Genomic DNA, 25176 nt, shown 5'->3' on the forward strand with positions numbered 1-25176 from the left:
ATTCTAACCGAGGTCACCAGCTATGTTCCCCATTCCCTGAACCCCCAAAGCAACCCTCTCTCTTCTTTGTAGTGAGTAATTCTCCATCTGCTTCCCAGACTCACAGTGTATTCACCAGTCTAATTTAAAGTGGGGTGCCAAGGGGTACCTGCATTATCTCTGGTCTGTTTGCAGGAGCCACAGAAGGCAGGGTGCACAAAAACTGGAACAGCTGAAAAAACCTAAAAAACTCTTCCCAACTGGACAGCCTGTCAGCAGGAATGAATTACAGCAAGGAGAGCTGCCTCAGAGCTATCAACACAGGAGATTTGGTATCACCTAGCTGGTTTTGACAGGCTCTCCTTCGCTTTAAGCACTGAGGAAAATCCATAAACCACACTTTCCTTACAGGAAAGTGTCCAGATGCAAAAGAAACAATTAAAAAGAAGAAAGGGATGCAGACATCCTTAGGACAGCATCACACTGGAGCAGATAAGCAAAGTGTCCAAGTGACTTAGGAGCCTTGGCCACAACTCCTCATTCTCACAGTGACCACGTGAAACATTCGAACCCCACTGCCTCTTTCAGTTCCTCTGTCATTTCTAAGCAACAGGTTTGCACTGTCATGCTCCAGTTTCCACACGACTTCTAAAGCAAGTCAGGCTTTTGCAAGCTGTCCTGTGTGCTGCAGGTTGCTGTGTCTGCAGGTCTCCCCTCCTGCTGCACTGCCTGGAACTCCTGGCTGACTTGGGCCAAGGTTTACATCTGCAGTACCACAGAAAAATCTCTAAACAAGCCAGGAAGCTGGGCAGAAAAGAGACATCCAAGAAACATCCCCTGGGAATGCCTGTTCTACAGGAAAGGCCAAGATTACCTTGTACTGAACACCTGGGAAGCCTGGAGAGAGAATTAGAAAAAAAAAAAAACAACCAACCTCATGAAGTCTTAGCCCAGGGGAAAGTTTCAATCAGAGCTGGCAATGAACCACAAGACAAGGCCATTGGAAACCAAGCTCCATTACTTCCACCCCACACAGAACTACTTATTTAAAGTATCTCTTATTTGAAGATCTCAGCAATTTAATTAAGTAAATGGCCCTCAGTGGCAGGCAAGTATCATGATGCTTATGTTACCGATGGCTTGCACTGAAGCACGGAGCAGTTAATTGAGTTTCCCCTGACCACACAGGAACCCACGAGTCCTGCCTTTCTGGTCTTTTTCTCTAACTGATAAAGGCACTCAATTTGATTCACATTTGCAGGTCTTTACAGCAGTCCCACAAGACAAGACCCAGATAGCCCCATCTGCACAGGAGGCCAGAGCACTGCGATGAACTGGCAAGTCCTGACTTCTCCTGAACCTCTTCCCATTTAGCCCAATCTAAAGACTGCCATGCCTCCCAGCAGAGTTGCTCAGCTGTACCTCTGCTCAGACTCTGCATGAAGAACCACAGCCATGTGTAGGAGAGGCCTTATAGCTGGGTGCAAGAGCACTTGTGAACATTGGGCAACAAGCAGCTCCCACCTCCAGCTGTGAAGCTGGTGCCTGGCAGGGGGGCTTCAACCATCCTGGACACAAACCATCCTCTGGGGCCAGTGTTTCTAGCTCACTGTGCCTTGGATGCAGTCCCAAAACTCAGAGCAGATGGAGTTCCTCCTGTAGATGTCGAGGATAGTGGTAATAGAAGCTTGTCCATCTTTCCATCAGCTGTCCATGATAATTAAGATTTTATTTTTGTTTTAAGTAATTCCATCATATCAGGTCTATTTACTTCCAGATTGGGGGTTGGGTTTTTTTCCCAGCTTTTAACCTTTTGATTTTTCTTGAGGTCCAAAGAACTCAAAGCTGAGACTTACCCAAAGTCAGAGCACTGCTTCCCAGCTGGCTAGAGGCAGGCAGATAGCCCCTCTGAAACCAAAAATTAAAATATAAGAGCATGAAAAAATAAAACAGATCCTCGCATTCCTTACTTTACATCTCCCATTGCTATAAAAGATGTTAAATGTTCATCACAATCGGCTTCTTCCAGCAGCTGGAAAGCTGGACGGTGAGTAACTAAAACAAGAAAGGCATCAGAAATGGCTTGCATGGAATAATTTCAGTTCCTATGAGGAATCAGAACCATAGAAAGACACACTCCTGCTATGAAATCTATCATTCATTAAACAGTACAGCTGGTAACATCATTAGGGCTAAATAATGGTTTTAGGAAATAAAACAGCATGGGATACAAATAGCAAAGGGATTAAATCTAAGAAAAGAAAGAGTCTGTGTGTATGGAGTAAATATATGAGTATGACAAATTATAAAGATTAAACAGAACAAGAAACATAAGTGGAGAAATACATTTTGATTCTATTAGGCCACATAAATTTGTCATTGAAAATAGAGTCCTCTACAGTTGGACCAGGCAAAGTGAAAGCAGGGAAAAAAAAAAAAAAGGCAGAGAACAGCCTCTTGTTGAGCTATTTACATATTTGTGCTCTGTGAGGCCATAACAGCCTCCACAGCCCCCCCCCCCCCCCCAGAGAAATTAGCTGCTGGGCTCCCACCCTGCACACAGATCTGGAGCTAGAGACATGTCCACTCACCCAAAGACAAAGCACATCAGCTTCATTATCTGCTCCCATGACAGTTTGCAGGGCTCTTCTGATGGGAAAATCCCACCACTAATGCTGTAGCAGGGCAACTGCAGTGTGCCAGCATTTAAAAAAAGAAGCCAAAATACATTAAGCCCATTCTCATCTTTGTATGGTTATTTATTTTAATTAAGTAATTCATAACATTTAATTACAAAGTAATAAACCCCCGGTTGGATAAGCACTAGTTAACACACCCGTGAATCTTAAACATTACTGAAGTGAAATTTGTTCAGTCTGATACACCAGTTCAATTAAACTGAAGGAACGCTGATTTCTCCGCAGCTAATCCTCATCTAGCTCAGTCATTCAGAAGTTAAGGGGAAGCTTGTTTTGTAACTCCTCAGACTCTAAAATTCTAACTGATAAAAGGAAGGAAGCACACACTGTGTCACTTCCAAGCAATGTCAGTAACTGGTGGATGCAAAGGAGAATTTCTTATTATGCTGAAGGAAACACACAACCACATTGTGCAGCTGCTGTTTAGAACTCTGAGACATCTCCTGGATTATCAAACATGTTCTAAAAGGCATCCTGTTCAAGGGGAGAAGAGGGTAAATAGAAAACTCCATAGAACAGAACTTACTCTGAGCATAACAGCCCTGAGTAAAATGTTTTAAGGGGTGTTTTTTGGTTTTTATCAAACCATGCTCATACTTCAAACAATGGCAAGTTGCTAAGTGCTCAGAGAAAATAATCATCAGGATGCCTGAAGGCAACCTCATCTTCCGACACATGTAACACAGGCAAGTGCAGGAACTATTCTCTATTTATGTTCTGCCTCTTGTAACAAGAGCCAAAATTCTCTAGAGGGGCAAGGGTCTGCCTGGCTGGGGAACAGCTCTCTGGGGAGGTGCAAGGGTCCTGGCAGGCAGCGAGCAGAGCACAAGCCAGCCCTGCACCCTGGTAACAAAGGTAGCTGGCAGTCTTGCAGGGAGCAGGAACATGAGCCCAAACAGTGATCAAGGGAAGTGCTTATTCCCTCTCCTCAGCATTTGTTAGACACCATCTACAGTTTTTTGCACCCCCAGTGCAGAGAATAAAGTGGAATAAAGTGAATATTTGAATATTCCACTTTGAATAAAGTGGAGCTTGCTCAGGACAGAGCTATCTGGACAGTGGGGATGGAACACCTCTGCAGAAAGCCAACAGGAGTGAGCTCTGCTCAGCCCTGAGAGGAGATGGCTTTGAGGGCTCCAGAGGTGCCAACAGGGAGCCCATCAGGAAGAGGCAGGCTTGTCACAGTGGGGAATGGTGGGAGAATGAGAGAACAGGTGCAAGTTGAAACACAAGCAGTTCAGCCTGGACACAAGGGAGAAACATCTCCCCTGTGAGAAAGTCAGGCAGTGGGACAGGCTGCCCAGTGAAGTCACACAGCCTTCATCTGAGGAAGTTTTCAAGATCCAACAGTGAATAGCTCTTATGCACCTGGCTGGATCTCAAAACTGTCCCTGCTTTCAGTAGGAGATTAGAATGGAGATGTCCTGAGATCTCTCCCATTCAGGTTGTCCTCAAATGTGTGAGCACAGGTAGAAAACCTCAGAGCCTTCTCTTGGACTGTACATGCAGACTGATGGCTTAACTCACGGACTTCTGGGACCCAGTTTTATTTGCCTGAAGATGTGGCAGGCATGCATTTGTATCCACACAGCAGGAGGGGAAGCTACTCCATTTATGGCTTTTGCCCATTTCAGTATAGCTGGTACTATGGCATGTGCCATGTGTGTACTAGAGGGCAGGAATAAGCCTGCAGCACTGAAGCCCACACCTGTACCTGCCTGTAACAAGGACCAGCCCCTGCCTTAACCTGCCTTGTCTTTGTTCCACCTGGTCCACAGATGCTTTGGTATTTGTATTTTCCTAAATCCCAGAATGCTGCATATTGTGAAATAACTGGGCTTGGTTGCAGACCAATTTTGTCATTATATAGGTGTTTATCAGTCAGCTCTGAATCATACAAAATGAAAAACTCAAGTATGTCAGCCAAAAATAGCAAATAACTTTGAAGTAGAATTGATCATCTGGACTATCAATACCTGTATACAAGGAAGTACACAGATACCTCATGATCACAGCTTGTGTTTCATATCAAAAGATAACCAACATCGTCAGAAGGGGCCAAGCAGTGCAAAGGAAACAAAATTAACTTGGAGACAAGATGCCTCTTTCTTCGGAATAAAGAAGGGAAAACCCAGCTGTTCCTTACCCAAGATTCTCTGGATCACCTGCTTCTAATGATCATTCGAGAGTAATAAATAAAGTCACATTTTTAACTTGTAACTTAACTGCTCATAAGTCAACACAATTCTTCATCTGAGTCTTTTCCGTGTCACAACCAAGCAGCCTGTGGCAAGTCCAGCCATCACGGTCACACTGATGACTTTGATAGCGGAAGATAGAAAATGGTATCTTATTCCTTGCCTCTTACTCCTCCACCACACCCAGTGTCTGCTTTCCTGATTTCTGTTTCTCAGATCTTCACTGAATGTTGGGGAAAAAAAAAAAAAAAACACCAAACCAAAACAAAAACCACACAACACAAAAAGCCATCAGGAGCTTTATGCAATTCATGTTGACTGTGAAGAACTGACCTCTCACCAAGGGCTCAGCTGCTCCATAGCTGGGAGGCCCATGCTCCTTCCTGCCTATTTCATTTTGATAGACCAAGACTCCCTGGGGTTTTACTAACATATTTATGCACTATGTGGGTTATCCCAACAGCCACCAATAAATCTTATTATCTCTCCTCCACAAGTCTTGATTGCGCTGAGTGATTGATGCACTAAAACTTGGTATAAACATGGAGATAAACATCTGCCATTCCCTTCCTTCCTTGTCTTTACAGCACCAGCAGTTTAGAAGTGACAAGCCATTGCTTCACTTTTAGCACAGCTTTCTAAAACTGCCTGAAAAACAAGAGAGGCTATGCAGAAACACTCATCTTTACTTCCTGGGTAAAATAAAGACTTTACAGAGCTCATCTCCCACCACAGCCCCTCTTCTTCTAAAAGGAAGTACATGGATAGGGCTCTTAAAATTGGGGATGACAGATGTCTAACAGCAGCATCTAAAGCAGTGGTACCCAGCTTCTGGTTCCTGGAGACTGGTACACCAGATTAAAGCTACATGACGCTGTCATGGCTTCCTTGGGAGGAAGGAAAAGATTCAGCTAATCACAGTATTACATGCTCTGCATTTTTACCTACTCATCAGCAGGGCATGCAGAGCACTGACTCACAGACTGACAGAAACCTACTCATCCCATGGAAAGCTGCTGCCTCGAAGAACTGGCATTGCAAATAGGCCCCAGTGGAGCAATTTGATAAAAGCTGCCCGTTGGGGTCAGCAAACTAGGAACCCATCCAGGTGCCCCAGTTCCATTCATTGTTTCCATTCAAGATGGATCAGCTCCCCAGCATACAGGCATCTAAAATACACAATCATTTTATCTGCTAGAATAGAAATTACCTGGTAGGTAAGAAACCTGAAGGGTGTAATCAGAGCTGTTGTTTCCAATCTGAATGCTCATGTAGATTTTCCCCTCCTACTGAGGTTCTCTTCAATAGTTTCTTAGACTCTGTCTGACCCTGGGCATGGGCAGGACAGAACATCCCTTTCCACTCTGCAAACACTGCAACCCACAGCTCATGCTTAGGAAAGGCTGCAAGTGTACACATACACATAATCCTTCAATGTCCTTTCTCAGCTGACTTTCTTTGTTACATGACAAAAGACACCCATGCATTAAAGTGAATTCAAAGCCTAAAAGAACACAGTGAGCTGTAAAGTCTAGTTTAAGAGACAGGTTATCTTTCTGATAACTCCTTTGTTATTAGTAATAAGAATTGGTCAGAAAACCTATGGCTTTCTTTTGCAAGAAAACACATCAGAGAAAAATAATGCTCTCTGAAAATGTTCAGTGAAATTTCTGGATTGAATTTTGATTTGATTTCTAGACAGAGTTTTGCTTTGACCTCGTTTGCAAAAAGAATGTTTCTTTACATTTCATTTCAAAACAGCATTTAAGGTATAGGTGGAGAGCAGAAGAAAAGGGAATAGGGATAACTACTTTTGCATTTCCTCTCTCTTAAATACTTACAGTAGAAAAACTAGAAAAAGGTAGGGACCAAAATTAAGAAAGAATGACAGGTTGGGAGGATGCTGGTTTTTGATTGGAACCAGGAGTTCTAGTCATGTGAAATGAAAAAACCAGTTAAATACTATTTCCTTCATTTAATTTGGCTAAAACATACAATGCTGTCAAAACAAACATTTTTGTAGTAGATGTTATCTTCACTCCCAAAGAGTATTAGCATTAGAAATATTTTATATGGAAGAAAAAATTAATTCCATCTTCTTTAAATCTATAGCAATAATTAAAACAATGATTCACCAGTTCTGCATGGTTTAAAGGAAAGCAGATGTCCAGTATGCCATATTAGTTTATCACAGAGGAAAATGAAACGTGAAGCAAATAGCAATTTATTGTATAAGTAGCATCACCACAAATTCATCTCATCTTTTGCTTTGGTAGTAAGCTAATCTCCTCAACTTAGTATATTTAAGGAGGACACAAGAGGGCTAAGCATGGAAGTCAATTCACTTCACCTGACTGGCAATTTGGCCCCAGTAAAAGGTGCCTCAGAAGAGCAGGCGATGGTGTTGCATCATGGTGAAATTCACCTCTCCTTTTGTTACCATTTTAGAGCCACTAAACCAGCAGGTATTTGCTGTAAGCTAGAACAATCACCAGAAAAATGTCCCAGGACTGGGAGGGAACATCATCTTCTTCCTCCACCGCAGCAGAAACCAGTGACTGTTGGTGAGAAGCCTGCAAAAGACAGTGCTACCCAGCCTATCCCTCAGCATAGTCTGTAATAAAATAAAACCAGCCAGTACAGAAACTCCAAAACCACTTATCTCAAAAACATGACATAAAAAATTCTTATCCTGAAGTGTTTCTTTCTATTTAGATGTCTTTCAGTTTTGCTCAGCTCCTGCCACAAACTCTGGAGCAGCAGGGAGAGAGCACTTAAACTGTCAACCCTGATGTGCTGTGCCACACTCACACCTACGAGAGCCACGGGGTGCTCAGCTTGCTGCCAACCTCAACAGAAACTAACAGGGCACCTGAGCTGGGTTTAAGGCACTGGTGGCTTAGGGGGCATTTCAGCAAGATCCACTGGGTTTGCTTTGGCATCTGAAGTAAGAGTTTGCCAGGTGCATCCTCTCCCAGAGCAGTAATCATCCACAGCATTAGCAGAGTTAAACACTTCACTATTCCAGCCCAACACAGATTTTCATCTATTAGTGGAAAATGAGATGCCTCCATCTATGCCATAAGAGCACACACACTCCCCTACCTATATATATAAAGCCCTTTCATTTTATGATCAATACAATAGTTCTGTGATAGAGAAGGCTATAATATTTTATTAATGTTAAACTTGTTCACCTGGGAATCTATACAAATCACTGTAATTTTGCCTCACTAATGTTTGTTATCAATCTTCTCTTCCCAATAAAATGAGAGCAAAATATTGCAGAAGTCCCTCTCACTGAATTTATTATTTTTATATTCTTTTTTTTTTAATTATTTATTTTTCACCCTTCTCTCTCCCCAGTTGTCTGGGCTTCTGTCCAAAGTCACAATGAGTTGAGAATAGGATGTTCAGAAAGTATTTTATAATTCTTTAATCACCTAACTCTGACATACTCTAGTCATTTGGGCTGGAGCATTTTGATATAAGCAGATCCCATGTACCGACAGAATCGGGCCAGCAAGGCAATTAATCATCTCTGCATTTACACTCTCAGCAAAACAATACAAAAACAAAAGAATGGATAGAGAAGATGGGAGGAGGGACACCGTAACCCAGCTCTGATGGGCAAATAATTGGCTTGGTGTTGCTTCTGCAGCCACAGTGGAAAGGTGCACAGCTCACATTTATTAACCACTTGCAGAACCAGCCTCCAGGAACATGCAACAGGACGTGGGAGGCTCAGTGTCCACTGGCATCCCAGCAGCAGGTTGCAGCAATTTTCTGTGCTTAGCTCTTCTTGCATTGATAGGGGCCTAGTATCCTAAAACAAGGAGTTTGATATACCTCAGCTTGTAAATGCTGTGTAGTGCCTAAGGCTTGATAACTACAATTTTGTGCTTGTGTTGTTACAAACTCAATGGGAGCAGTACCAGTACAGTCGAGCATAAGCTGTTTTATCCACAGAGTGTTATTTCCCACTGTCTGCTACCCCACACATGCCTCTCTGCTTTCCTCTATATGGGACACAATTTCATCAGAAGCTTTAAAATTCTTATTAACAGTGCCCCTCTAACCCTTCTGTTGATCTGTAAGCTCAGAGAGGCACATACCAGCAGTTTCCACGACAGCATGAGCAGGCTGCCCAAAATGTCCTGAAAATGGTCTTCAAACTAAATCACAACAAAAGAAACACCATTCTCCCCCTTTCCACTCCACTACCCCTGGGAAAGAGATCTGGTTGCATCCAGGAGTAAACTGAGGCACAGAAGGGGTAAGGGCATGGAAATTTGAGAATCAAGGAGAATCACTGATCTTTTTCCTGCTTGGCCACTCAGATGAGGAACACCCCAGAGACAGAATAAACTCAGCAGCACAAAGCCCATGGTGAGACAGAGATCCAGGTAGTTCTCAACAGGGTGTGAGCAAGTCATGGGGTGATTATCCCCCTCAATTCATGGGTATTTTAGCATGGTCAGTGCTTCTGGAGTATATAACCTAGAAAAGACATTGAAATGGAAGGATCATAGGATATGAAGTTTGGGAGTCAGCTCTCATGATGCCTATCACACAACAGATTTCAGCCAAACACTTGCAAGAAGAACTTCCCTAGACATTATCCATCTCCCATCCCCACTGCACATATTCACACACTGCTTGACAGGAATCCAAAAACTACCCTTGAAAAATCTCCCAGATGCCAAATGTTTATGAGTTAACTTCTGATTTCAGAACTCCTGCTCTGACATCCAGTGGCCTGGATATCCACACATATCACACACACACACAGCTGTGCAAACTCAAATATTTGAAGACTTGGGGAAAACTCAGAAAACACTTTTCACCACTCCGTGCTGTCATTCAGAAAGTTCAGTGAACACCACCAAACTCCTTCACTGCATTCCTGTCTTCCAGCCTCACAGATCAAGAAACAGGCTCTCACTAGTGCCATCACTGCCTTGGTACTGCCAATAATAAGTTCAGCCAGTAAAGAATTACTTGCACAGAGCCAGGATCAATAAAGCTATAGTGTGGCAAAGGCAGTTCAGGCAGGCTTTGCAGGGGCATAACTAGGAGTGATGGGCTGAAATTAAGCAGAAGGAAAATTTTGGCTGAATAGCAAGAGAAATTTGCTTTGCTAATGGGTCAATCAATTAGACCAAGCACACAGCTCTCAAGGGAAGTACGCAGGGAAACCTGTCACTAGATCACTTAAAACTGGAGTGAAGGAGCTCCGGAGGTTGTCACTGCATAAGCAATTCTGCAGTATGCATTTCAGGAGCACTGCAATTCTGTGTAGCCCATGGGATCAAAGCTGAAACTGCCCAGCTTACACCACCTCCCGAGGTGGTAACAACCCTTTCACAGCTCTCTTCACCCTTCTCTTGTATTTAATCCTCCCATAGTCTCAGAATGGCATTCATCTAGCTAAGTAATTGAATTTCAGGGTCTTAATTATCTGAAATTTAGCTCTCACTGATAGAGCAAGCTAGTGAAATAGGTATTTTTGATATAAAGTACTGAGGTCTCTCCAACAGCCATCCAGAGTCAGAAATGATAATTGTCCAATTCTTTGAAAGCTAAGCTTTTATTGAGTTACCTGTTAGACCATAGCTTCTTAAAAACATTAATTTGATTAGCTGCAATCATGTGACCATGACATAAAAGACCTTTGCTTGTTTACCAAGTGAAACAGAGGCTACAAAACAATAGGACTTTTGTTTCTACTGTGCAAATACCACAGAGTGAAAATTAAAAGACTGTGCTGGAAAAACAGCAAATGGATAAACAAGATCTTAATATAATTACACTAAGTATTAAGGGAACATTGTTCAACACATGCATCAGAAAGACTTTAAGTACTCTCCAACAAATATGGTAGGGCAAACAGTTTAGAACCAGCAGTATGTCAGCTCTTGGTTTATCAGTGCAGGGCTACATATTTCCCACAGCAGCAAATATCAGACCTTTCTGATTTAAGAGACCATTACCTGATCTGTTCTTGAAGTGTCATTCCTTCTGAGTAGTGGGATTTGAGCCTTGGACTGCCATCATGGTGCTCCCATCAAGACATCAGCTGTTACTGCAGAATAGCCCAGGGAAGACCAAAGCTACAGGAACAGCGCAAAATTTCAATGGGCAAGAGCACTAGAGAAACAGGGAGAGGCCCATAATGCAACAGAAAAAGTGAGAGTTGGGAGCTGGCTAGGCTCTACACGTGCAAATGACCTGAAACATGTGACAGAGGCCACTGCTCTGGTCAGGAGTCACAGTGACCAAACCATGCTTGTCCTGAAACTACCCCAGATCGGGAATACTCTCCAACCTGCAGATGTGCCTTGAAGTCAGTCTTCAGCTAATAACAGTATTTCCTCTGCTTTTTCTTCAAGAGATAGAGTTTTCCTTGTCCTATAAAGATCAAGAAGGTCAAATATCCCATTCGTCACCCAAATTTCTCAGACACGCTAGCCCAGATTGACTCAAGGCACTAGACATGCCTATCTCCTCAGCTGCAAATTGTTTCTCAGCTGCTGCCCTTGTCCTATTGATGTGACAGAACCTGCCATGGCCAAGGTACCATTATGACATTTGAATCTTTGTCTGCTTGCCCTCTTTTAAATGGTTCACTGCATTTCTTTCAGGTACATTTTGAAACAAGGCACAATCTCCCAAGCACAGACTCCAGGCTGCCTTAAGTTAAAAGACAAGCAGGTTGTCTAAACACATTCTCACTGCAAACTATAGCTGGAAATCAAAAAGGGAAGAGATTTTGCATATTCAGACCTGTGAAGAAACCAGTATCTCTATTTCTCCAATAGATGGTGCTAATAATTTCTCTCTCAGATATTCATAAATAAAGGTGATTTGCTTCTGTGGCAATGCTGCAGTGAGAGCTATGAAATGGGGCAGAGAAAGCAATATACAGAGTCCCAGGAGGACCCCAAGGGATTCCCATAATAAAGATGTGAAATAAGAATTCTGGCTCACCCCAGCAGTGCTACTGATGCTTTCTAATCTCTTTCCTGTAAGTGTTAAGTTCCTGAATCCTTTCCTGAGTCTTTGCAGCACCCTCTTCCCTCATGTAAGGATGAAAAGTGTGAAACTGGTAAAGGTTTTTGAGGAAAAGTGAACTGGTTTATCAAGGCAAAACAATGGCAATAACAGCTTCCATCTTCTGTCACTCCTCTGGAATGAATGCAACACCGAAGCTATAGAAACAACAGTTGCTTAGCATTATGGTTATCAATCAACAGCATGTTTTCACAAAGGACTGTTGACGCTAAAAACATTTTCCAAATTTCCCTGTTTGTTTTTCCCCCAAATGCATAAACAAAGATCTGCTTAAATATGCCTCAAAGTGTTAGAAATCTACATCAGGGCTTGAGAACTAGGTAATTAAGAAAGAAATTCACTTCCCTAATTGGCACAAAAAAAAAGCAAGACAACAGAATGTTCAAGTAGAATAAAATTACGTTATTGAGAATAATTGCAATGTTACCAATTTCAGTTGTTTCAAGAGCTCTTAGGAAAACTATCACCTTGGCTATATACAATCATCTTATTTTTGTTTTTAGCACACCAGAGCTGTTGCATTTGTCCTACAACTTCTCATCCAAGGCTCAGAGCATTATTCTACAACCTCTGCACAATTTGTCTCAACTTACATTCCCAAGTGCCTGTCCTAAAACTTTCATATTCCTGCTGTATTTTCTCACCTATGGCTTTGTAAGCCAAAAGGGCTACTCTCAGATGTTCCAGTTCCCAAGCAGTGCTGAAGCAGATGATAAGAAAGAAAGACAGGGTCAGGTAATTTTTAAGTACTGTACAGTTTACTTGGCTGCACTGGTTTATGCATTAGGACTAGAAAGTAATGGGAAACTCAGGCAGTCAGACACGGATGTGGTTTTAACAGCAGAGATGCCACGGTCTGAAATTTAATGTTTTCTTCCAGGAAGTGAGAGCAGGAATCAGGCAGAAAACACCCCTGTGGAACACACAGCAAATGGAAACTGCATTCAGCCAAGCACGTTCTCTGCAGATGAAGCAGCACTCACAGACAGCACCCGAGCGATCTGGCCAAAGAGCCTCTTTGCAGAAAACAGACAGCAAGGGAGCAACAGACGAGACAGAAGTCACCCTTTGCCTGGCACTTCAGGAAAGAACAGTCTTGAGATTCACAGACAGATCTTCTCTGCCCCACATGAATGTGATGAGCACAAATATAGTGAGAGGGAAAAAAGGAAGACCACAGACCCAGACAGGGCATGTGCCTTGGTACATGTAGTACTCCTCATAACACAGGAATTTGTGTTTGCACAGCTCAGCTTGTGAGCCCTAGGAGATCTTCCCCATCTAACTTTGGATCTTATTAACAGGGTATTTTAGTGCACCACAACCTCTGTAGAACCCAAGAACTGATGGATTCCACGAGAAGCAAGGAAAGCATTTTCATATTCACTCTACGATTGAAGAGACTGAATCACCACGAGGCACAGGGATTTTCTGATAAGTGTAGGAACTCTGCAAGAGAGCAGTAACTGAGATATCCTGAGCCCCAGCTTAGAACCACATGAACTATCCTGCCTCGTTTCTGCCTACAAGACAGCTTTCCCCAAAAAATACCATATATACCTGAGCACAAAATCAGATGCAAGTCTCTTGCTCTACAGAACTCTGAAATTAGCATGGAGGAAGAGAAGAATACTCTTGAGCTGCAAATGAATAAAAATCAAGCTAATGTACAGCATATATTGCCGATTCTCTCATGCTTGAGTTTAAGCTCTGAAATATTAACCACAGTCATTATGGAAGGCTCACTTCTGACAGTGTGTCTTATGGTTCATTTACCAAGAGAAAATGGGTGCAATTTTAGCCAGTGTTAAAATTAATCTGCTTTTATCAGAGAAAGGAAACTAATCCCACCTTACCAGCTCTTTTGCACTCTGAGAGAAGACTAACAGAGACAGGAGGATTTAAATAACCAGGCTTCTTCGGTGAAACCGGGATTCTGTACGTTTTCACTCATCTAGGTTGAAAAAAATTTTCTCCAAGAGTAAGATCAACCACTTCCCCCAGACAAGCACAATTCCTACAAAGCCGAGTACATTGCTGACCCTGATCTGACTCAAATTGGGTTCCTTAGAAGACTTTTAACTTTTTCTTTGGGGAATGCCAGTTCTCAGAAGCCAATCAAATCTGTGATATCTGGGAAGAATAAAGGCAGTAGTAACATCCAGTAGTAGTAGTACATTCAGTATCATCCACACACAGTCCCCAGAGTCACAGGCAAACAGCTTTGTAAATCCTTTCACACACACTGAGTTCACCCAAACTTCTCTCCAAGCTCTTAAATTCCTGCTCCAGCCCTGCTTAAGGCAGAGATAAAATTTCAACTGTTGCATGCCCCCCAAGCCAGAGAAGGTTTCCTGGGGAAAGAGGAGAAAGACAGGAGAGCCATGAGGAGGCAGAGTTCCCACATAAGTTCCCACCCCTTTAGAGCAGCGTTCTAACTCACACTGGCTTCAGAGACCAAGCAGATCCCTCTAGTTCCTGTCTTCTTTAGGTCCTTTTTGCATTCAGAAAGTATTTTTCAGTTCTGCTGCTAAACTTTAATCACTCACTCTGTAGGTCTGAGTTCTCTGTAGATTGTTTCTATTGACAGCAAATCCTGGGAGAATTATTATTTTTTATCAGTATTATTATTTCCCAGTAGTGCACACATAACAATAGCTCTCTAGATACAGCAAATAGATATGAGGAAATGAATGGAACCATAACTGCCTCATGTCTTTCATTTAAGACACTCTGGTTTTAGTCTTTTTGTTCAGAAACAAATTTAACAAGAATTTAGGAGTTGTGTGTTGGGGCTGAAATAAATTAGGTGAATAGCAGGAGAGGGAAGCCTGCTATGACTTCAAAGTACAATCAACACAATGATGGGACTTCATGGAATAAGAAAACTAACCCTGAATTTAACACAAATGGCTCCATTGTTATCAAAGGTTCTGTACAAGCTCTAATGATAATTCAATTGCATTGTTCATTGGGGAGAAGGTAGATGAAGATCATTTAATGCTTTATAATTAGAAAAAATATTTCATCCTGGCTACAATTTACCTTCTGTGTGAGGGAACAGGAGTGGTGTCAAAAGCAGGCTGCAGGTAGCTGTGGCTGTGTGGACAGACCCACGTTCTGCCCAAGCACACACCAGGGGAAACACTGTTGGGGGGCAGTGGATACCATCAACTGGAAAATTCCTGTCAAGATCTCTACATTGTTCCCCTCATGTTTCCCCTTTACATAATGGATGGGAATGCTGGAACATTCTGTTTCTGATAAGGCTGAGCTGAGAATAAGCACTTCTCCCACATACCTTAAAATATTGTTTTTCTCTTCCAAAGTGAACACTTCCAATTTATTTAGAAAGTTAGGGGGATGCTGAAGTGGATTAAAAGGCAGGACAAGTTCCAAGCCCCATCTTGAACAAGACAGCGCCTAACCCGAGGAAAATCACAAGGAGAACCTGGCATCTCAGTGGAAATGCAGCTCAAGATACCATCCCATGCAACTGCTATGCCTTAACCTTGATAGAGGGACAACTACCCCACCTTCACCTGGCACTGTCTGGCATTTTCTTACACATAGGGTGGTGATATCATTTGTCCTGTGGCACCAACAGGAGAGGTGCTGGTGCAACAGGTGGGAAAGGGGCAGCTGGGGGTCTCTCCCCTGTCATTCACCAACACAAGTGGCCATCCTCACTCACATACACACACACCAAGGGCTAGATTATAACCAGAGCGAGTCAAACACATCCTCAGTGAAATTTCCAAAAAGAGTGGCGGATCTAAGTGCAGATTTCTTTTCACATCTCACGACAAATCAAGCAGAAAACTCAAAAACCCTTTTGACCTGAAGGCACATATATGAAAAATCTTCTAAGTAGAACTATGAACAGTAGTGCAAGTTCTATTCTCCAGAAGGAACTATGCACTATGAAGACAGAAGGTCTCCTGCCAAAATACTGGCTAGAAAGAAGGTACTTGTGGGTTAATGTGGGTGTTGGCAGATCTTCACAAGAAGTAAGCCAAGCTGTGTTTCACTTTCACAAGTTAAAGAAGTTGGAATGAATGGGGGAAAGGAGAGGAATGAACATTAAAAAAAAAAAATCAATTGGAATGGGAGAAATCACCTTCTAAAGAAGCCAAGAGTCAGCCACTGCTAAGTGCTGCTGTAATTCTTGGTCATCCCAGAGACTCCCAGCTCCCTTGAGGTAATAACTGCAGGATATGAGGTGCTAGAAGCTGCCTCTTTATGCCTTTTATAACACATCAACCCATTTAAAATCATCCCTTTGCCACCAGCTGTCAACACCAGCTTAAAAAAGAAAGAAAACCCAACAAAGAAGCAATACCATAGTGCAAACTTCTGCAGGCAGACATGCAAAAGCTTCAGCTGGAAAAAATCTGAGGATATCAAGTGAAGCATCTCACACTAGCACAATTTAAAGAGGCAGCAAACATTAGCCCATCTGTGGTAACTGTCCACATGAGGGCTCCTCACCCTTAAGTAGAAGATACACTTTAAATGCATAAGCTAAGGTACCGTAAACACAAGCACCTGAGGTAACCTCCCGCAAGCCAAGAGTACGTATGACATTGCTCCTCCTTAGCTCAACACTGACAGCCCACTTCACCTCTGAGTCTCACATGCAAGCCAGGCTGGAAACATTCTGCTGTGATTGCATTGTCAGCCACAGGAGAGCTCTTTCTAAGTCTCCACACTCAAAAGGCAAAAATGCACCGCTGGATTTCCCCACTGAGCACAGGGTGATCCCTTATCCACATTAACTTTTATCACAAAGATACAGGAGGGCCTAAAGGCTTTTGGTTTTGGTTACATCATCCTTCTGAAAACAAAAGCTGCATCTACAGAATTTGGTTGTCCCCAAGTATTTCACTTCCTTCTGAGCCCAGACAGCATTTTTCCCACTGTAAGAGCTTGTACCTCGACAAGTAGCAAGGCCATTCCCTGCCAAATTCAAGAAGGTAAAATACATCTCTTCTGGCCAGATGTCTCCACACCAATTTGTGTAATTGCCCACATCCCTGAAGAGGGCCTTGTCCACGTATCACAGCTCTGACTCTAAGCACTGAAATACAATTAAACCAGATGCATCAGACACAACTTACTGGCTGGTTCATGTCAAATCTCCACAGGTGATGGCTAAGAAAGGTGACTCTCATTCAGAGATGCTGAGAACAAATAGCACAGTGCATGCAAGGAAAAGTCACAGCATGGAAAACTAAAGGTGAATTATTTCATCTATGCCTCACCCTCCAGCAACAACTCTGCTCACTGAGTATGAAATTTTGGCTAACAATGTTAGTATGTGACAGTGTGTTTCCTTATCACATCCTCCAAGCTGTATTATCAAGACATAATCAGACTTCTTTACTTTCACCCTGGCTCTTACCCTCTTCCTGTGTCTTTTGTTACCAGCCAGTGCTACATCACTTAAGTCCAAAGCCCCCAAGAGAAAAAAACACGTTCCTTCCCAAAAAAACTCATGCTCTTCTCTTTGCATGAAACCAATCCAGCTATCTGCATCTAAAAAAGTGAAATGTTCTTTTCCCTCTAGAGTATCTTTTTAGCCTGTTCTGGAGCTAAAACCACTATTAAAACCTATTACTCTGATTGTATTACCCCAATCCACAACCCTTGCCTTCTCTCTAATTTTCCCCTGCCCGCTCTTCCATTTCTCTAGGCCATGTTCCACAAACTTAGCTTTCTAACACCATCACATTATTCTGCTCCATCAGCAACTTCCATTTGCTGCCCCATTCCCTGTATCTTCCAGGCAACATCTCAGCACACAATTTTCCAGCCTTATCCTCCCCCAGTTTTGCTAAGCCTTCTCTCATTCTCCACATTGCCCAAAACCAGAAAGTCTTCCTACCTTTTTAGAACACATTTCTCCCCCAGGACTGGTTCTTCACTGGTAGAAAACATTTCAAAGGTGGGTCTTCCTTCAGCTGAGATCACTCAGCATCAGCTTTCCTCAAAGCTTACCAACAACCATGGCTCAGCTTCTCTGCTCGAAAAAGCTCTTCAACAGACTACTTACAGTTTCACAGACTTCTACAAAAGACCCTCAACTTTCTACACTTACCCCTCATATCTCTTTCTGGTCGTTAATCACTTACTCCTTCCACCTCAGAAGGCAGGGAACTGCAGCCACATGGGTCCCTTTCAAGGGCCTATTTACACCCTGACAGTTTCCCTCACCTTCCTTCAGATTGCCTCCTACAGCTTCTCCCCACACCCTAAAATCAATGCTCATCTCCTGTGTGTTTGTGCCCATCTGTATCTTCTTTATCGTTTTTTTTTCCCCTTTCAAAAGTTAATTATCTAAATCACAAAAAACTTTACTAGGCTGGATGGGGTGATTGCATAATCAATGGATTTGTAAACCTCATGTTTCTGCTGCTTCTTACTGCCTGTTCACACATTTAAGCAGCAGCAAATATCCACCCTACCTCCTCCCTGAGTGAGGCCACTGCAATCAAGCTCTCTGAGTCCTACACGAAGCACTCCAGAGCATTCCTTGGAACGCTTTCTGCACTGAGGCAGCTGCATCTATCTGCCTCCCAGATCATGGCTGAGACAGTCAGCTCTTTAAACCAGCAATCAAATGTTTGTCTTTAAAGCATGTCAGTGCTTTAAAAAGAAACATCGTACAGGATTTGCAATTAACAGGGAGGAGACATCTCCTTGTTCCACACTAAAACTTTGTCAGCGATTAACACCTTCAGGAGGCTTCAGCTTGAGTGGAAATTGCATACCTTGGGATCTTGGCTGTCAATCTGCTCAGCAGGGGAAGGGGTCAGAATGGTGAAAAACAGCGATTTGGGCTTTCAAAAATGTTTCTCTTGCAATTCGTTCTTCCCTTGAGTTTCTATCTAGTTAACAAATGGTGAAGCTGCCACACATCTGATTTTCCACAGAGCTATCCTCAGTGAAAGCTAAGACTGTTTCAGGAACAAAAAGCAGTATTTGATATTCAAGTTCCCTTCACCGTAAGTTTATAGCAGCCAATGAAGATCGTCTTATGGCAAAATATTGCCTAGATTAATTTTAAAACCACCTTCCAAGCTGCATTCTCCACCTGAATGTGTCAGAAGCCAGCACTTCTGTTCTGAGGAATTCAGACAGGCTAATGCTTGGTTTCAGTCCCAAGAGGGAAAGGCAAGATCATTAATTTCCCATGAGTATCAGTCAATACTTTTCCTCTGGTAGTCAGTAACACCAAAGCATTTCCTTTCCATAATGTCAGAACATTAAACATTAATCTCAAACATATACAGAGATGTGGTTCTAGACACTTCAATGATTATCAGTGGTAAAATCCCCCTAAGTGCTTCAGAAAGGAAAACATTGGAGCCTTTCAGACTACCCTCTGACTTGCCTCCCTGAAGCACCTTCAGTGCCCGAAGAACTTCAGCAAAAATCCTTTGGTGATGCCCTCCATGCAACTGAGGAGACTCAGCAAAGAGGAGACAGATGGAAACCAAGTCTCTCCAGGACAGAAATCTATGGCTTTGAATACACAGGGCCCAAGAATACACAGGGCCCCCCCAGAAGTGGGGGTCAAAGAGGACAGAGGAACAAGGAACTTCTACACTTATTCTTACAGATTTGGTATAGCAGATGTGTCCACCACGTTGTCATTATCTTGGTGCCAGAGCAAGTCAATTGGCAAGGCTTTCTCACTACAGCTTTTGACACTATCAGAATGCAGACAATTTTGGTTGATATTTTAGTATAGAAAATGTCACTGAAAATGACACACCTCCAAGAAATTTTCTGGTTTTGACTAAACTGTATTTTCTAACAGAAAATTCTTCTGACAACTTTCTTCTCCCTGACAACTTTCTTTCCCCAAGTGGTTCTAATATTAGTATTTAATGACTTATGTGTCTCAGTGGTGTTTTCAATTTACTGACGTCATCTGTCCTGTGTAAACTCAACACAGAGGGTGAATATTTAAAACTATGTGTCATCTATCTTCTTCTGTCCCTATTGCACTACTGTATTCATTCCCCATCCTTCATTATACCATGTATTGCTACAATGAAATATTTTCATCTCCTAGCAGCTGCTACTGCATAATGTATTTCTGGATCATCTGAGTAGCTTGTTAGGAGGAAAATTTACTAATGAGTTAAAATTTAATTTGTCTTGTGTCATCCCAGTTCAGACATCAACCACACAATGCCAATACTTAAGCAGAAGCCCAAAATTACAGACATCTTTTCTCTGAACCCTCTCCAGCAACAATCTCCACATATGTCCTTATTTAAACAAAATGATCTCTATATAAAAGGATTAAGTACAGGTTTCCTGAGTAACATTTTATAATGAGATGCTGATTCTTTTGTACAATATTCTCTGCTCCTCATAAAATTTCTCAAAGTATTTCTTTCCCCTGCTTGCTCATAAAGGTTTGTTTCACACCAAAATTCACCTTGCCAAATACAAGATTTCTCAGAAACTACTCTTTCTGCCTGGCCTTTCAATACCTCAGTGTCAGAAAGGAATAGAGATGGATTCTTCTTCTGCTTTCCTCAAAGCAGTTCTTGGCTTAGATGAATACTGATTTATGTGAGTGGAAAAGGCACAGACTCCACATTTCTCCTCAACTACTTCATCCTGAGATGGTGCCAGATGCAATGGAGATAGGAGATATGGGAAGGATAGAGCAAGGCAGGCAATGAAATTTTCTTCTCTTTGTGTGTGCATTTCTCTTTCAGTCTGACAGGAACACTGGTGATCTCTTAACTCTTTTTGGAAGGACCTTTGGAAAATAGTTTGGGGTTTGTTTTCTTATTTCACTTTAAAATCATCCCTCAGATGCCCCACTGATAAGCCTGCCTTAAGAACTTGAACAGCACTGAGGAAACTTGGTGCTGCTGTACCCAGGACAGACACTGACAGCAATTTAAAAAGCACAGCCATCAAAGCACAGAGCACAAACATTTCCTGGAAATACTTGTTACACTTAACACCACCTTAGCAGTTCTAGGAAACATCACAATCTCTTTGGTTAACTCTGCTTTAAGAGAAACATGATGTTCACTTGCACTGAAGCAGTATTTCACCTCCACTGTTTGCTGTGGTGAAAACACAGGTGTAATAAAACTGCCAAGACAGAGCTGTTTCTCAATGAGAGCTGGAAGGGACCAGCACCCAAACAGGACAGGACAGCAGCACAAAGCAACTCTGCTTGGGATAAAACTAAAAGGAGAGATTGAGAAGCAAGTGGGAAGCACCAGAAGCATTCATTTTCTCTCTCTGAATCCATGCCCAGATCAGACAAACCATCAGTATGGGTGTTATCTGCTCCACTGGATATTGTGTGTATCTACACCTCATGTATAAACAAACTTTGACACTGTAGTGACAGCCAGCATCCTTGTGCCTGTACTGGTCTTGTCCAGCTGGCAGGCAGGAAGGGATATGGCAGGTGGACATAGCAGGACCACCACCTTCATGCTGAAGCCTCCAGGCGTTCCCCTGTGGGGTAGAGTGTTATTCCTGCTGGCTGTGCAGCCCCCTGCTGCCAGCAGCTGCAGGATCCCGTTTAATTGCTGCCCTGGGCTGCCACAGGAGCTCATCAGAGCATCCGTGCAGGCTGCCCTGGCTCGTGGGCTGACCTGTTCGTCACGACAGTTACTAGGGTCATGTTCACCCTTCATTAATACAGAAACACTTGCCTTCCCCAGCCCTTCTGCATCAAGAGAAAGCATCAGCACTCTCACACCTACACACAGGTGTGTGCAGCTCTTTCCTCATGTGTTTACTGTTTATCCTTTTTTTTTCAGGAATCACACTCAGAACGTGTTGCTGTCTGAGCTGTCACTGCCTGTCACATTACAATGACGGTCGCTGCTTTCAGAAGCCAGTTCAGGTTGTTTAATCATCGCTTCCCTCCAAGCTGTCCATCACAGGGTGGTCGCCAGGCAACAGCATCAACAGACAGGGCTGTGGGTGGCTGATGAGGAGGAGGAGGAGGATGCAGCACACATTTGCAGGGAGGAAGAACTCACGTTCCCATGGGAGAGGGAGGTATGGGAGCTGCTGAGTCTCTCTGATGGGATCCCAGCCTGCAGCATCATGAAAGTAACAGGGATTTCGGTGATTGCTGAACCCAGTGTTTGGTGGAGGGAAAAATATGCCAGGAGCCTGGCTGGTGGCACAGGAGTGCAGAGCTGGGTTTCCTTTCCTCAGCTCTCATATGTATCCTTGGTCCAGCTCCCTCCATCACAGGTGGGATGGCAGGGCCCTGCTATCCTGCCCTGGCCACAGCCACAGGCACAGCCTGAGGTATCAGACAGCTGCAATCAACCACATTTACTCCTTTAACAACTTTAAAATTAGGTTTTTTGGAGCGGATGAAAAGTTTCTGGAGAAAAAAGAAAGATCACGCGTCATCTTACAAAAGCTGAAAATAAAATGGAAGGCAACACAAACTGGAAGCTTTTCGTCCAAAAGATGAGCTGGAGAATATTTTCATTTATTTTTGTTTCATCTTTTTGTTTTCCAGGATACACAATTAAACAGTCATTTTATTGAAACAAACACACAGATCTACATCAAAGCATCCTTCAGCTACAATAGCCTAAATATTTACTACTAAACTTCATCAGCTCATCTGTAGTGACATGAGGTCACTGGATCCAGGCTAAGTCCAGATCTATGTAGGCCAGATCTATATTCTTCTCATCTCTAGCCCAGGTTCTGTCACTCTTAATATATTGAGGGGTGTGTGGAAACATGAACATAATGAAGTGGAGAAGGTGTAGTGCAGTCCCTCCCCATGGTTCAGTCCTCAGCCAGAGTAACATCTCAGGGAATAATCATTCCCTAAACTTCTCTAACATGGTGGCATTTCACCATGGATCTGTGCATTTTCAAATTAAGTTTACTGCAGCTCCTGTTTTGGTGGTGTGTCTCTTACTAAGCTGTTTAGCCTGTCCTATAAAAAAAATCTATTATAAAGTTTCAAAGTAAAATCTCCCTTTCATTTGCAAATAGCCATTTCCAAAATTTGATTGTGATTCCAATAATGATTAATTTAAAGATTTTATCTTTCATCTACAGGGATGTATTCTTTTCTTGGAAAACTGAACTGAAAGCAACAGAAAGCAAACTAATTTTCCGTATCATGTTCTTTGGCATACAGAGCTTGATTTTCAGCATAAGTATTATTTTTCCACCAGAAAAATATATTTACACTTACCTGTAAGTTAATACTTAATAAGGTCCTCAAATATTCATTTGAATATTCAGTGGAATTCACTTCTCCTACGTTTGTTTTCAGAGAATATTCAGTGAAAGGCACTGGCACCATTTTTGGCCAAGACAGGGCACACTAAGCCGTTTCTAAAGATTTCAACTGACCCAGTGACACACACAGAAAGGGAGCATATGACCTCTTTCATCTACTGAAATTATACTTTGCAGTTAAAAGAAAACTTTTTCAGGCAAAGTCCAAATGATTAAAAGGCATCCATTTCCACATTAGTGAGGAATTTCTCACTGCTTCCGTAACAGGAATTTTATGATTATTTCACCCCCCATAAAAAAGTGCACCTGAGAAAATCCCATACTGAGCAAGGACAATTTATGGAGATAAAAACATGCCTACATTTGTTATATAAAATATTTCCCTTGAATTATTTTTTCCACCCTAAATTTAGTGGGGGAGGTGAGAATGGGGGGGAAAAGAAAAACGTTTGAGAAAAGACACAGGATATCTCTGTTGGGTTATCTAAATAGCCTGAGATTTTCTAAGGAGCTTTTCACTTTCTCCTGAAGATGTGAGTCAAAATTATCTGCAAGAGCTCATGGCACTGCTGTCCTTACAGGATCATCAGCAAAGGTGATCTCAAACCTCATACAATTAGGATGTGAACACTGACACTGGGTTGGGACCTGGTGGTGTAAGTGATCAAGAGCTTCCCATTTGTAGGTAGACAGTTTCCACCCAAAAAGCCCAGATGAGATGAAGGGGTTATCTCTGAGTTTTCCCAACAGAAGAGAGAAACCACAAGGTCTCTGACTCCCCTGACCCTCCTGCCCCTGCAGAAGCAGATCTGCCCCAAACACGGCATGGGGAGAGCGCACTGGAGGCCCTGTCCTGGCATGGGCTGCTCCTGTTGGGGATGCTTGGCACTGACATGCCCCCACATCTGCTGAAAGAGGTGCAACTTCCCTCCTTCTTCCCCCACACCACCTAAATCTCCACCTGCTTCCTCACCCTCCTGCTCCCCACTCGTCCCACGTCAGGGGCACCTCGGCACAGCTGCCCTGAGCACATCCCTGGCATGGCAGCACAGGGGAGTCCAGAGGCAGCTTCAACAACCAGTGTGCAGTCACAAGAGAACAGCACTCCCCTATTGAGGGACACGATGGGAGGTTAAATTAAGTTCTTAGAGACCCTCTAAAAGGAAGGAATTACATTTTAGGACATATCCTAAAATATCCTGTTCCTTCTGAAAGTACTTTTCTTTTATGTTCCCCAAGGAGAGAAAGTACAGTACCAAGTAAAAGTGTTATTGTGTTACCAGCACTGAGAATTAGGGATTAAGGGCTCTTACGTTAACTGTTGTTTGATTTAAGACACAGCCAAAAAAAATCCAAGTGGCACAAAAATCATTTTACTGCATCAACTTTTATATGCATTTGAAATTCCAAAATAATTACTTTATCACCCAGTGCTGCCATTTGAATTGGAATCAAGGTCCATTTTCATTTAACATAGAAATGTCAATTAGAGCTGTGGGAGTCATTGATTTTTTGGTTTGCTGGCCAGGTATAAAAAAATAATTGAGGAAAAAAAAAGCACCTTGTGTCAGTCCTAATTTTTTCTCCTCCTTGGAAATGTAAACCTGAATGCAGCTTTGCATCTGATGAACAGGATCCAGTACACACAGATTTTATGGTAATAGCAGTTACCTAAATATAGGTAAATATAGTTTGAGGTGCTCTACAATTCCCAGACCTGAGCATCAGGTAGGACACAGTTCCCACAGGATGCCCTTACCCTGTGAAGCAGCAGCCAGAGGTAATACCATCTCAGGTATCACTAGATGCCTTTGTCCAGGACACTCAATCAAGGTTTTGTATCACTGGATCATTTTTAAATAAAGAACATAAGAATTGGAAATCGGCTCCAGAAATGCTGCCTTGATTCAAAACAAAAAGATGTTACATTTAACCTTTAAAGATTTGGG

The 25176-nt window shown here is 42.6% G+C and overlaps 1 protein-coding gene across 3 annotated transcripts in view; it reads right to left on the reverse strand.

The window, feature by feature from the left end:
- The window catches only part of LOC138112860 (VPS10 domain-containing receptor SorCS1-like), a 270350-nt gene that overhangs the window by 231245 nt on the left and 13929 nt on the right, over window positions 1-25176 (reverse strand). The window contains exon 1 of one of the 3 annotated variants that reach the window (XM_069020454.1): window positions 17838-17888. The exons of the other annotated variants lie outside the window; for them this stretch is intronic. Coding sequence (XP_068876555.1) covers window positions 17838-17852 — 15 coding nt within the window. The 5' untranslated portion in view covers window positions 17853-17888. Of the gene's footprint in view, window positions 1-17837; window positions 17889-25176 lie in introns of those variants that run through there. 3 annotated transcript variants of the gene reach the window in all.

The sequence above is a fragment of the Aphelocoma coerulescens genome, chromosome 6, assembly GCF_041296385.1.
Source record: "Aphelocoma coerulescens isolate FSJ_1873_10779 chromosome 6, UR_Acoe_1.0, whole genome shotgun sequence".
Classification (NCBI taxonomy): Eukaryota; Metazoa; Chordata; class Aves; order Passeriformes; family Corvidae; genus Aphelocoma; species Aphelocoma coerulescens.